The sequence below is a fragment of the Sorex fumeus genome, unplaced genomic scaffold, assembly GCF_029834395.1.
Source record: "Sorex fumeus unplaced genomic scaffold, SorFum_2.1 ptg000028l, whole genome shotgun sequence".
Classification (NCBI taxonomy): domain Eukaryota; kingdom Metazoa; phylum Chordata; class Mammalia; order Eulipotyphla; family Soricidae; genus Sorex; species Sorex fumeus.
Window position 1 is genome coordinate 16,495,600 of NW_026606085.1, and position 14,345 is coordinate 16,509,944.

A 14,345-nucleotide genomic window follows, 5' to 3' on the forward strand; every position below is an offset into this window, starting at 1 on the left:
ATAATGACAGTTGTCGATTTAGATAGGCACTCGTTTATTTTCTGGTTAAGGTTTCCTCTTTATGTTGTGAATCTGGTTACCTGTTTTGTTTTGATTGGGGGGCCACACCAGATTTTGCACTCAGAGCTCACTCCTTGTGGGGCTCAGGGGACCTTGCGGGATGTCAGGGACCGAACTCAGGTGGGCTCCACACAAGACCCTACCTGCTATATACCAGCCCCAAATCTCGTTACATTCCTCACCTGTTTCAGACCTTGGCCCCAACCTAGAGCTAAGCAGCTCTAGGGACATGGGTGACAGTGTCCCGGTCCGGTCAGGAAGAATAAGGGGACCGAAAGGCCCAGGGGGGTGCTGTTGGCCAGCCCTCCCCTGGGTGGAGTTGCTCCATCGCCCACTTGGTTTCTTCTGGAAGGTTCTCCGTGTTCTAGGCCAGGTTGGGCCACTGGGCAAGACAGCCACTGGGGAACTGAGTGACATCTAGCAGGTCTGCTCTGCAGCCAGAGGGCTGCAGGTTGGGACAATCCTGCCTTGCCCCTTCCTGGGCCCAAGTGTCTGTTAGTGAATACGAATTCCTGGGCCAACCTGAGCATCCCTGCCCCCAGCCAAGTCCAGCATAACACTAAACAGTCTTGCTTTGCTTTGAGGGTTCCTATGACAGCCAAGAATTTGCAAACCAAACCCGACCTACGGAAGAATTCTGTCCTTGGCCCCAAGTTAGTGGTTCTGCTTATGGTTCCGGCTGTCCCCTTTGACACTTGCCAGATGGACGGCTTGCTCCCTGCGACTGGGAAACGTTCCATTGGAAAGGCTCCTTCCCAGCTGGCTAACGCTGTGTTTGAGAGAATTTAGGTGTGATCTAAGGAACTGCTTGGCAAGAGAAGTTGGGAAATATTACAATAGGTCCCAGAGAGAACCTCATGGTCCCCTTGAAAAAAATTTTTTTATTTGTTTAGTGTTTGTGGTTTCTAAGCACTTCCACATGCATCATCTCATTGGGTTTTCACATCTGCCCAGCGACCTCGTCCGAGTAGATATCCTGTTGGACAAAAGACAAGGGAAGTCCTTCTCAGCAAGATCAAGGTCAAACTGTTAAGAAGCAACAGGTTGGAGTTCACGTTCAGCTTTTGGACTGGAGCCGAAGGCCTTTTCGTTCTACCATGATGAGCACCAGAGGATAAACTAGGTCACATCTAATCAGTTCGAGTCTTTGTTTGTTTGTTCTGGTTCGGGGACCACACCCAAAGGTGCTCAGGAATCACCCCCAGCATTGTTCAGAGGTTCATATATGGTGCTGGTACCAGAGCCAGGGATCAACTGGGGTCAACTGCTCGCAAAGCAAGATCCTTTGCCCCTGTGTTGTCTCTCCAGCCCCAGCCTGCCAGGTTCCAGTAATTTTTTTTTTATTTCAAAGGAAAACGGATTTGGGGCTCAGGAGATAGCTTAGTGTTCAGGGGTGCATGGGGACCTGAGTTCAACAGAACGTGAGATCACAGAGATCACTCGCTTCCTTATTTCCATCATGAAAAGACGGATCCAAGGGGCTGGAGCGATAGCACAGCGAGTAGGGCGTTTGCCTTGCACGTGGCCGACCCGGGTTCGATTCCAAGCATTCCATATGGTCCCCTGAGCACTGCCAGGGGTAATTCCTGAGTGCAGAGCCAGGAGTAACCCCTGTGCAATGCCAGGTGTGACCCTGGCAAAAAGCAAAAAAAAAATAAAAATAAAAAAAAGACGGATCCAGCAAAGTCACTGTGTTCAAAACAACTCAGAGAGGGACAGTGTGCCATGAAGGGCTCAGGCCTGCTCTGACATCACGCCGTGTGCCATGGCTCCACCTGCCCCGCCCGTGGATCAGTGGCTCCTGGCCACGTTGGTCCTGGGCGTCCCCCATTTCCTGGGAACAGTTTGGTGAAGGGAGATGCAGACCACACAAGAAGCTGAGTGAGGCCCGTGTCGGTGGGTGCTGGCTGGGAAGGTGGGACTTGCTCCCCACCCCACTCCCCGCCGCCCCCTCCCCCACATGCCTCCCGGCTGCCTGCCAGACTACAGCCTCCTCCCCCAGCAGCTGTAAGCAGCTGCTCCCTGGTCTGGCTTCTCAGCCCACGACAGAGCTGAGGGCCCTGCTGGAGGCCAGGGAAGGTTGCGGCTTTGCATAAATTGTCCCCCACTCCATTCGATGACTTCTACCCAACGTCATCCATCACCAGACATTTTATTTATTTTTTTAAATGTCATCTTCTCCCTGGGCCAGATACACACCTGCACCTGCCCAGGGCCGCAAGGAGTTCCTGCTCTGTCTTGACCTTTTAGGAAGAGGCAGAGCCATTCTCTGGGATAGTCTTGCCTGGACTGGAAAGATAATAGACTAGTCGCTAGGCAACTGGCCTCAAGCTTGGCCAGGCCTCTAATTTGTGTGTGACCCCCAAGACAGCAACTCCCCTGACTGGGTCTCAGGCTCTAAAAAGAGGAAATGAGACCCAAAGGAGCTCCTGGCCTACCCAGCGTGGTAGCGGGGCCGGCAGCTACACAGAGGTAGAACAAATATGGGTTGGGACACACCTTTCAACTAGGTTGAATGGGGGGAGCCTGCGGACCTCATGCTGGCCAGGGACAGCAAGTTGTCTTTCCCCAGCTAGGAAGCCAGGAAGTGTTTCTTTTCCTTCCTTCTTTCCTCCCTCCCTCCCTCCCTCCCTCCCTCCCTTCCTCCTTCCTTCTTGCCTGCCTGCCTGCCTTCCTGCCTGCCTTCCTTCCTATCTTCCTTCCTTCCTTCCTTCCTTCCTTCCTTCCTTCCTTCCTTCCTTGCTCCCTTCCTTCCTTCCTTCCACTTACTCCATCTCCCTCCCTCCCTCCCTCCCTCCCTCCCTCCCTCCCTCCTTCCTTCCTTCCTTCCTTCCTTCCTTCCTTCCTTCCTTCCTTGCTCCCTCCCTTCCTTCCTTCCACTTACTCCATCTCCCTCCCTCCCTCCCTCCCTCCCTCCCTCCCTCCCTCCCTCCCTCCCTTCCTTCCTTCCTTCCTTCCTTCCACTTACGCCTTACTCTGCACTCAGAGATCACTCCTAGCAAGTCTCAGGGAATTAAACCCAGACCAGAGATTGAACCCAGGTCGTCTACATACAAAGGCAAGCACCCTTCCGCTATCCTATCGCTACAGCTCCAGGAAGTGTTTGTATCTACCTATTTTCTTCCTTGTGCTTATAGGTCTCAGACAAACATGGCTGAATTTTCAGAACAGTTGCCCAGCTCTTTTATTTGGCTGCAGAATGGAGCCAGGCGCCACCGGCCACACACCAAGCCATATGGAGAACAGTTACGCGGAGAGCATGACAGGCAGAGCCTCAAAACAGAGTCCGGTGAGTGCCACCAGCTCACTGAGCACCCCTCCACATGCCTCTGTTCCTCTCAGACCCAGGTCCTCCCAGAAGAATGAGGCCGTGGGACAGGATGCCTGGGGTGGCGTTGCTTCCCCTTTCAGGACCTGAAATGTAGCGCCTCGCTCCTCTCTCTTCCGGCTGTGATCATGCAGATGGTTCCGCGTACTCCCAGCCAAAGACAAACCTGACTTGGCTCTCAGTTCAGAGATGGGGAGTGATGTGACAGACTCTGCTGGTCTATCAATATAGACATGAAGGGCTAGAAATGGCCACTTGGTAGGTTCCCCCAAAGATGGCCCTGTGGGCAGAGGGCCATGGCGCGCAGAGGTCGCCCTAGAACCTTCTCCCAAGAAGGATGCTGTCACAGTCCACGTCCCGCAGGAGGACCGCCCAATCCCACCAGGAAACCAATGCTGGAGTTGCGTAGATGCAGGACACTTGTGGCAACCTGGTTGGGCTTCCCTCTACCACAGAGGGACCACAGGCATGCCCCCCCACCCCGTTTCAGGCTGAAAGCGGGGATACAGGTCTCTGCAAGCTGTACCCTCTCTCCATAGTTCCCGTGCACTAGCAGCCTACACCATCCCTGCATCCACAGCTGCCCGTGGCCATCTCAGCTGCACACTGTCCTCTCCTGGTGGCGGTCAGAGTGGGGGACACCATCCACCGTTCCCTGCTCCCAAGCCGTTTGGGAAAAGAACAGGGATTCTCTATTCCTCTCCCCTGTGCTTCTAAGGCAGCGACTAGACTCTCACTGACCCTTAGAGAAAGGAGATGCTGGCTTCACGGAGAGGAATTACCTCCTGCAGATCCTCGTACCTTATACCCTGACATGGGGCTGAGCAATAGCACCGTAAACAGAGCGCTTGCCTTGCACATTCCGACCTGGGTTCGATCCCTGACATCCCACATGGTCCCCCAAGTCCCGCCAGGAGACATTCCTAAGCACAGAGCCAGGAGTCAGCCCTGAGTATGGCCCAGAGAGAAAGAAAACTAAAGGACAATATACGAAGGTGAGAGCTAGCTTCGAGCACACCCCTCTTGGCCGGGGCACGGGGCTCTCTTTGTGCTACTTCACATCTCGTCTAGAGGCACAGGAGAAATATTAGGGATGAATTAGTGTAGCCCACAAGAGGTGCAGCGGGCAGGCGCCATCACTTTGATCCCAGTCTCGCACTGTGTCCGGAGCGCTCTGAAGCTCATCCAACTGGCAAGATGATTTCCGAGGCTCTGCTCTCAGCAGGCACTCCCCTGCCCGAGCCGGACCACCACCTGGCAGCCCGTTTTTCTGAGCAAATGCTTCCTAAGTCTAATGAGAGGACGCTGGCTACACTGGCCTGGGTATATGCAGTGATAAGAGGAGAGAGAGTGTGTGTGTGAGAGAGAAGAGAGAAAGAGAGAGACAGAGAGAGAAGAGAGGGGGGGAGAGGGAGAAAGGGAGAGTGAGTGAGAGAGAGGGAGAGAGGGAGAGAAAGAGGGAGAGAGAGGGAGAGAGAAAGAGGGAGAGGGAGAGAGGGAGAGAAAGAGAGAGAGAGAAGGAGAGAGAAAGAGGTAGAGGGAGAGAGGAGAAAAAGAGGGAGAAAGGGAAAGGGAGAGAGGGAGTGAGAGGGTGAGAGGGAGAGAAAGAAGGAGAGGGAGAGAGGAGGATAGAGAGAGAGGGAGAGGGAGAGAGATGGAGGGAGAGAGGAGAAAAAGAGGAAGAGAGGGAGAAAGGGAGAGAAGGGGAAAGAGAGGGAAAGAGAAAAGGGGAGAGAGGGAGAGAAGTAGAGAAAGAGGGAGAAAGGGAGAGAGGGAGGGAGAGAGGGAAAGAGGGAGAGAGATAAAGAGAGGGAGAGAGTGAGAGAGAGAGAGAGAGAGCATGTCCTGACACGGTCAGGAGGAAGGTAGTGTTTGCTGCAGGTTAGAGTCAGCCATGGGAAGCTCCCTCCAGAGCCCACACAAAGCACCAAGGTGAAGGTGTTTGTTCTCACATCCTCATGTTTCTTGGGCTCAGTAGGTCCACATGTGATAACACAGGAACTATAGAGAGAGGTGCGGCTTGCAGGGACCTGAATCCTCTTTCAGTCTGCAACGGGGGGCCATGCCCGTGGTCCCTCTGTGGCGACAGGCTGCCCATCCAGGTTTCCACAAGTGTCCCGCATCTACTCAATTCCAGCATCGGTTCCCTGGCAGGGATTGGGCGGTCCTCCTGCAAGATGCGAACTGTGATGGCATCCTTCTTGGGAGAAGGTTCCAGGGTGACCTCTGTGCACTGTGGCTCTCTGCCCTCTGCACCATCTATGGGGGAACCTACCAAGGGGCCGTTTCTATCCCTTAATGTCTATATTGATACAAGTGACTTCGTCTGGAAATTCACTCTTGACTCAGTCCCGAACTCGGCATCTGCCTGTTGGACATGATGGAGGGCAGGTAGTCCCTAGCTGTGCGTGGCTAGAAGCAGCCCCAGAAACACATCGTGATGTTTTATCAAAAAGAAACAAATGAAAATGTCCACCTTGCTCTGAAGCCCCAAGTGCCTCTCTGCGGGTGTTTCTGGAGCAGGGATTGGGGACAGGAGAGGGAGGGGCTGGGAACCCCCACATCCGGAAGACCCGAGAAAGAAGGAGTGGAGGATAGAGACTCGGCAGCATTCGTCTGCTTAACTGCTCCACTGACTTTCCCTGGTTTGCATCTCAGCTCCTGACTCCCCCAGGGGTCCCCTGGGCCTCCCTCCACCCACAGAGTAGAGGGACAGGCTGGGCATCAGAGGGCATCCGCTGGCAAATGTCCACAGGAAACAGCAGCCCACATCATCCCTGTGTCCACAGCTGCCCACGGCTGCCCACGGCCATCTCAGCTGCACACTGTCCTCTCCTGGGCCACCATCCGCCCGTCCCTGCTCCCAGGCCCTTAGGGAAGAGAGCAGCTGCTTCCCCTGCCTTGGACATCTCCTTAATCCACCACTTCCGTTAGCACACAGCAAACCGCAGCTCCAAAACCGCCCATCAAATCCCAGGGCCAGCTGGCTGACCGCACACCGGTGGGTCCAGTCCCAGAGTGTCCCTGAGGACAGGAAAGAATAAAGATGACCCGGTTCTAAGGGAAACAGGAGGCTAGACAGTTGGCCTGCAACGAATCCTCTGAAGTGAGCTCGTCTTATTGGGAGCAAATATTGACCGAGTGGCGGCCGAGGCGGGTGCCGGCATCTCAGTCTCATTTCCCTCTGGATGGCGGGACGGGAGAGGAAGGGCAGCGGGTGGGCGCAGGTGACCTGTGGTAAGACACCAGCATGTCTGCCTCCAGGCCTGGAGCTCCCGCTATCAGCCCTTCCAGCACCTTCTAAGCTTCCAAGGTCTTCTCTGAGAACACCACACAGGCAGATACTGGAGCCAACAGGGGTGAAAAGATGTGTGTGGGTGTGTGTCTGTGTCTGTGTATATGTGTCTGTGTGTAGCGTGTGTGTCTGTGTGTGTGGTGAGCATGCCTGTATGTGGTGAGTGTCTGTGGGAGATGTATGTTTCTGTGTGTGTATGGTGTGTGTGTCAATGTATGTATCTGTGTGTGTCTCTGTGTGGTGTGTCTCTAAATATGGTATGTCTGTGTGGTGTGTGTCAATGTATGTATCTGTGTGTGTCTCTGTGTGTCTGTGTATGGTGTGTGTCTGTTGGTGGTATGTGTCTGTGTGTGGTGTGTCTGTGTGGTGTGTGTCTCCGGGTGTGGTGTGTCTGTGTGGTATGTGGTGTGTGTCTCTGTGTATGGTGTCTCTGTGTGTTGTGTGTATGTGTATTTGTGTGGTGTGTCTGTGGTCTCTGTGTGTTGTGTGTCTGTGTGGTGTGTCTGTGTGGTGTGTGTCTGTGCAGTGTGTCTTGTGGTATGTGTCTGTGTGGTGTGTGTCTGTGTGGTATGTCTGTGCGGTGTGTATCTCTGCATGTGGTGTGTCTGTGTGGCATGTCTGTGTGATGTGTGTCTGTGCGTTGTGTCTGTGTGTGGTGTGTGTGTGTGGGGGGGCGGTTCTTCCTTTCCAGGCTCATAGAGGTCCCGCAGCGTCAGCGCCCGTGCTCCTGCCTTTCTCTCGCGGAGCTGCTCACGCCACACTGAAGGCCAGCTGTTGTCCTTCCTCACCTCACCCTCGGCTTCCAGCGGGAGAGGACAACTTTGGCTATGTCCACCACTGACTTCATAGTCGGTGCCTAACCGAGATTGATTGGGTTATTGACTGAAGGTAAAAATGGAGACTGAGAGGGGTGACTGAGCTGAGAGATGGATGATGGTTCTCACCCTCGCCATTTCTCTTTCTCTTCCTGACAAGTTACTCGATGACCCTGGTTTGTCAGTAGAACTATGAAGACAGTGTGTGTGTGTGTGTGTGTGTGTGTGTGTGTGTGTAGACAAGCAGACACCAGGTGTCATCCCAGTAGTTGGGCTGTGGCCTTCAGCACCTAGCTGGAGTCCTCTCTGATGAGCACTGGACCTAGAGTGTGAGCCCCGGACATCAAGGTCGCTGCACCGTCTGCCCTCGGCCAGTCCCTGGACTTCCCTAGCTCCCCAGCTGCGGGGTTGTTTTTCCTAGAATATGCCTCTCCCTCAAGTGCCTTTGCCAGAGTTTGACCCCTGAGTCTGGACCCAAGCTCCCGGCGTCCTCTGCCCCCGCACGGGCCTGCTCCCAGCCTCACTCCGACGGCTTCCAAACCAAAGCTGGACTTCAGAAACTTCATTTTATTCTTTGATGACTGCACCAAAGCTATTCCCAGCTCGGTGGCTTTGTCCAAGGGACCATGCCCCACATCGGCAGCCACGGTCTTCCCCCGGGGCCTCTGATGTTGTCCAGTTCTTGTCACGTCTTGTTCTGCTCTAAGTATTGGCTCAAGAACTGTTGTCTAAAGGAACCTTCACCCAAACACTCTCCCCCCACACCCCCCCCTTTCTTGGAATTCCCGGTGGTTCTTGCTGTCCGGGTAATTGATAGTAGAAGTGACCATGTAACTTTTCCGCACTGTTGTTGAAGCATTTCACATGTGTGTGTCACTTGGCTCCTGCTGGCCTGGGAGGGCATTTAGGGTAAGTAAGGACAGCCCCACCCCTCTGTAGGGATGTGTCACAGCTAGGTCAGGGGTTGGGGGTGCTGAGTTCTGGAGGCATATCTGGAGCATTCGTGGGTTTTCTAGCACACAGAGGTGTGGCAACAGACAAGAAGCTCCCAGAAGCTCATTGGCAGAGACCCTTGGATGATCCCCAAGGAAAATGTGCCAAATGTCTTCTGGTTGTAACACATTGGCCTAGGAAAGGCGTGAGCTTATGAGCCGATCCCAGCCTCCCTCACCTACCTGCTGATGAGCGAGGCTTGCAGGACTCTTGAGCAATGTGGATTTCAACCCACAGTTGCCCACTCCCATTTCATCTTCCTTCATGTGCTCACCGGTCCTCGGTCAGGTCACCAGGATCAGGAGAAAGGTCACCAGCCCTGGAGGCTTAGCTTCTAACTCTAAAACTTGTATTCCGTTTTGGGGGGCGGGGCTTGGGGGCGGGGCTCAGGGTTTACTCCTGTCTTTGTGCTTAGGGATTAATCCTGGAAGGGCTCAGGGGACTACAGTGTACAAGGCAAGCTCCCAACTCGCTGTGCTGTTGCTAGGGTCCAAGCCTCTAAAACTTTGACCGAAATGTCTTTTAGAAAGTGATGCTAAAAAGGGAGAAACTCAAGTTTCTTACAAATAGCCAAGAATTAGTTGAATTCAGGGAGCTGGAGAGATAGCACAGCGGGTAGGGCGTTTGCCTTGCACGTGGCCGACCCGGGGTCAATTCCCAGCATCCCATATGGTCCCCTGAGCACCGCCAGGAGTAACTCCTGAGTGCAGAGCCAGGAGTAACCCCTGTGCATCGCCTGGTGTGACCCAAAAAGCAAAAAAATAATAATACTAATAATAATAAGTTGAATTCTAGTTACCACTTTTTTTCATGTTTGATATTATATCAAAATGTCAAATAAAAAGGAAAAAGGTTCTGAAACAGAAATAGTAAAAGTATTTTTTTGTTTTGTTTTGTCCATATGGTTGCCCTTCTATCTCCTTCAACCTCTTAGAGGAATTAACATGTTTTAATACACTCCTGGACATACTATCACTGTGACTTGTCACTGTCTTCCCGTTGTTCATCGATTTGCTCGAGCGGGCCCAGTAACATCTTCATTGTGACAATTGTTACTGTGTTTGACATATCAAATACGTCACAGGTAGCTTGCCAGGCTTTGCCATGAGGGCGAGATACTCTCGGTAGTTTGCCAGGCTCTCCGAGAGGGGCGGAGGAATCGAACTCGGGTCGGCCATGTTGGCTGCTTGGAAGGCAAACGCCCTACCTACTGTGCTATCCCTCTAGCCTGGACATACTATAGTTTTGAATATTTCTAGTTTCTCCTAGTAGATGAAGAATCCAAGCTAAAAACTGAGATAGCTGAGAGAGAGAAGGGGGGGGGGGGGGGTTGAGAGAGATGGGAAGCCCCACAGGCTGAAGTGGATTCGTTGCACACAAGAGGCCTAGGTGCAATTCCCAGCAATGCTGCCAGGAGCAACACCCTAGAACAAGCTGGGCATAGCCCCTGAATGCCACCATTTGTGGACCAAAACCCAGAAATCAAAAAAAATTTTTTTAAGTTACAGAATTTAGGCATTTGTAACTTAAAATTTCTACCTCTTTTCTCTGCTTCTGCGGATCAAAACCAGATCAAAAAGTGGAAGGTACACCCTTTATTAACAAGCAATATTACTGCCCCTCCTTTCTGTTTTGTTTTGTTTGAGGACCATACCTGCCAATTCTCAATGGTTACTCCTGGCGCTGCACTCAGGAATTCCTCTTGGTAGTGCACAGGGGACCATATGGAATGCCAGGGATCGAACCCAGGTTGGCCATGTGCAAGGCAAGGGCCCTACCTGCTGTACTATTGCTCTGGGTCCCCCTGGCCCTTTTCCAAAAGTAACTTTTCAATTATTGCCTTGCACAAGGCAGGTTTGCCTTGCCTGAGTCAGGTTTAATCCCTGGCACCCCATATGGCCCCCTAAGCCCTGTAGTAGTGATCCATGAGCTCAGAGCCAGGAGGAAGCCTTGAGCATTGCTGGGTGTGGCCCCCAAACAAAAGAAAACTAACTAAATAAAAATAATAATTTAGAATATTAATTTTGGTCACACTTGCCTTGCATGTGTGAGGCCCTGGTTCTCCACCCCCAGAATGCTGGGCAGGGTGAACTTTTCATAGGATATTAATGTTGGGAAAATAGCACTGCAGCACTGTCCTCCCATTGTTAGTCGATTTGCTCGAGCGGGCACCAGTAACGTCTCCATTGTGAGACTTCTTGTTACTGTTTTTGGCATATCGAATACTTCACGGGTAGCTTGCCAAGCTTTGCCATGCAGGCAGGATACTCTCTGCAGCTTTCCGGGCTCTCCGAGAGGAATGGAGGAATTGAACCCGCGTCAGACATGTGCAAGGCAAATGCCCTACCCACTGTGCCATCGCTCCAGCCCTTGGACTGAGCTGTTGTTTGTAAAACAGCTATATTCCTCTTTAAAACTGGCTGAGGCTTGGAAAAATAAATAAATAAATAAAGTTGGAAAAATAAAAAACAGAATATGTAAAGAAAAAGAATATTAGCATTGGACTAGAAAGAAGGGTTGTAATATTTTGTGACCTGGGTCAGACTTTTCAATTTTTATTTATTTATTTATTTATTTATTGCTTTTTGGGTCACACCCGGCGATGCTCAGAGGTTACTCCTGGCTCATGCACTCAGGAATTACTCCTGGCAGTGTAATTGGGGGACCACATGGGATGCTGGGAATCGAACCCGGGTCAGCCATGTTGGCTGCGTGCAAGGCAAACACCCTACCCGCTGTGCTATCGCTCCAGCCCCCAAGACTTTTCAATTTTGTTGAATCACTGTGAATTACAAAGTTACAGTGTTGTTCTTCATTGAACTTCCACCTTGGAATATTCCAGCACCAATCCCTTCACCAGTGTCCATTTCCCTTTCCCCGTGTGCCCAGCATCCATCCTACCCCCTAGCCTGACTCTATGGCAGTAGCTTCAGTTCCTCACAGCACTCTGTGCTCCTTCTGTCCTCTTCCCACATTGTACCTTTCCCTGTTCTAGCATCTCTCCCCACCTTACCCCACCCCAGCGGCAAGCTTCCTCCTGGGAGGAGTCTCATGTCTCTTTGTTTCTATTGCCTTTCAGTATTTGTTATTCACCCACCACGGTTTTTTTTTTACATCTGGCATCTGAGAGATCATGTTGTGTCTGTCTCTCTCCCTAACTTCACTGAGCATGATACTTCCAGATCCATCCCTGTAACAGAAAATTGCATTACTTCATCTTTTTTCATGACTGCGTAGTATTCCAGTATGTCTATGGAACAGAGTTTCTTTATCCAATCATCTGTTCTTGGTCACTTGGGTTGTTTCCCAATTTTGGCTATGGAGCAAGATACTTAACCTCTCTAGGTTAATTTCTTTTTCTTTTCTTTTCTTTAAATTAATTTTTATTCAAAACCCTGTGGTTTACAAGGTTGTTCATTATACAGTTGTTTCAAACATTTGGTGTCCCAACACAACCAGTGTGACTTTCCCTCCAAGTTTGCTTTCTTAAAATGAACATTTCTAGTATTTTAGTTTTGTTTTGTTTGAAGGCTACACCCAGCAATGCTAAAGGCTTACTTTTTTTTTTTTCTTTTTGGGTCACACCCAGCAATACCCAATGGTTATTCCTGGCTCTGAACTCAGGAATTACTCCTGGCACTGCTTGGGGAATCATAGGGGATGATGGGAATTGAATGTGGGTTGGCCACATAGGCAAACGCCCTACCCACTGGCCCCCCAAAAATGAAAAACGTTAAATGCCTATCTCTTCGTATTGTCATAAAAATCGAATCTTAATAAGTATAAGTATGGGTCTGGGAGATGGCTCAGAGGGCTGACATGCACGCTTTGATGCTGGAGATTGGGGTTCCACCTTCATTACTGCCTACTTCCCAAGCTCGGAGACCCGAACCAGGTGTGGCTCCCAAACCAGAAATAAAATGGAATAAAGTATGAGATCATCCATCTGCTTCCTGGCCATAGTTGGTACTATGATATCTAGTTCCAAAGGTCTAAAAAAATGTCAAGGACTATGTTTTATTCTGTGTCCTCAAGACTAAGGAAAGGCAGATGGTGCAGAATGGAGGTGAAAGGAGAGAGGGTTGGATGGATGCTGGAACTCTGCTAAGGCGGACCCACCTCTGATGCCCAAGCCCAGAGCAGCCCCTGCTTTCCTCATCCCTCACACCCCACCCCACTCCACCCCCTTGGAGCCCAGATCTGCGCTGTGCATGGAGGCTGGTTTTCATTACAACCAGCAAGGACTATATCTCTGGCAGGGGCTAGGAGCCCTGACATCAGAGACTTGGAAAGACGCCTGGGAAGAAACGAGGCGCACGTGGGATGGGGTGGCGGGGGCAGAAGGACCATCCCCGATAGCACTTCTGGCTCTCCCAACCCTCCTCATCTCTGGTCCTAACTTGGGAGACCCGCCAGGGAGAAGTTGAAGTCAATGGGTTTCTGGAGCTTCACTGCACGGGACTCCTGGGAGGCAGAGGTCAGGGGGGTGGACTCGGGGCTTCTTGGAGCCCAAGCTGCGGGGTCCTGCGGGCTGGTCCTGAAAAGCATCCGCGCACGGCTCTGCACCCTCCCCTTTGCTCTCCAGGTTTCCCTGGCAGGGTCCCTGGCACCGACTGTGGGTCCTTCTCTCTGGAACTGGGGGCGGCCCAGATCAGGGCCAAGGCTAAGTGCAGTGTGCTGCGCTCCGGTGCTTCCTGATGGCGCCCCCCCACCTGTCTCTGGATTCTGACACCCCCCTCCCCCAGTGGTCCAGGGAGGTGGTCCCAGAGCCCCTGAGTCTAGGGGGCGTGGGGGTGGGGGACAGAATGCCTGGGCCAGGTCCAGCCCTAGGGAAAGGGGAGGCACGGAGAAAAGAGGGGTGAGGAGGGGAGGGAGGAATGTCCGTGCGGGCAGCCCGGGAGTTGCGAGCCGCGGACGGCGAGCAGGACCCGCCGGGGAGGCGACAGCGCGGCCGGGGAGTCCGGGGAGCCGCCCTCGCGCGCGCCCCCCGCGCCCCGGGGTGCCCGGCCCGGCTCCCCCTGCACACGCGGGCGGGCGGGCTGGCGGGCGGGCGGCGCGGGGCGGGCGGGCGGGCGCGCGGAGGGAGGGGCTGCGGGAGGAGGAACCATGTGGCCGCAGCGGCCCGGCTGTCCCCCCTCTCTTTCTTCACTCCTTTTTCTTTCCAAACAGGGCAAAGTGCTCCACGACGCGGGAGCGCCCCTGCGCCGCGCCGCGCCTCCCTGAGCCGTGTGCCAGGCGCGGGGCCGAGCGCGGGGCGCAGCGGGGCGCAGCGGGGCGCAGCGGGGCGCAGCGGGGCGCAGGGGCAGGGGGCCCGCCGGCACATGGGGGCGGCCCCCCGGCGCGCACCCCGACGCGCCGCGCCCAGCTCGCCCCCAGGGCCCCGGAGCGCGGCAGCGGCCGAGCGTGGACGCGCCCGCGTCCGGGCAGCGGGATGTCCCTCCTCGTCCTCGTCTGGCTCGGTGAGTGTGTGCGGGGCGCGGGCTGAGCCTCCCCGCCCCCCGCCGTCGCCCGCCCCTGCCGCGGCCGCGGGGGTCCCCCTTCCCCGGGCACATCTGGCAGGCAGGGGCCGCCCAGGCGGCCATGGCCAGCGGCTCACATCTGGGCCCCGCCGGACTGCGGGGCGGCGTTGGGGGGCTTCCCGGGGGGCGAGTTTGGCCGCCGACCGTTTGATGGGGAGGGTCCTGGGAGGGGGGTGCAGGCGGGGGCGCTCCGGCTCTGGAGCATGTGGGGGGACACTGGGGGGTGGGGGGCGGGGAGAGGCTTATTCAAGAATTTTTGGTGCCAGGTTCCCGAGGGTGGGAGGAGCGTTTTTTGTCTGAAACAGGCGTCTGGAACGGCTGGGATTAGAAACAGA

At 53.8% G+C, this 14,345-nt stretch overlaps 1 protein-coding gene across 1 annotated transcript in view; it reads left to right on the top strand.

The window, feature by feature from the left end:
- Window positions 1–13,560: 13,560 nt before the first annotated feature.
- The window catches only part of CLMP (CXADR like membrane protein), a 93,626-nt gene continuing 92,841 nt past the window's right edge, over window positions 13,561–14,345 (top strand). The window contains exon 1 of the mRNA XM_056114978.1: window positions 13,561–13,950. Within this exon, the coding sequence (XP_055970953.1) occupies window positions 13,923–13,950 (28 nt within the window). The 5' untranslated portion in view covers window positions 13,561–13,922. The remainder of the gene's footprint in view (window positions 13,951–14,345) is intronic.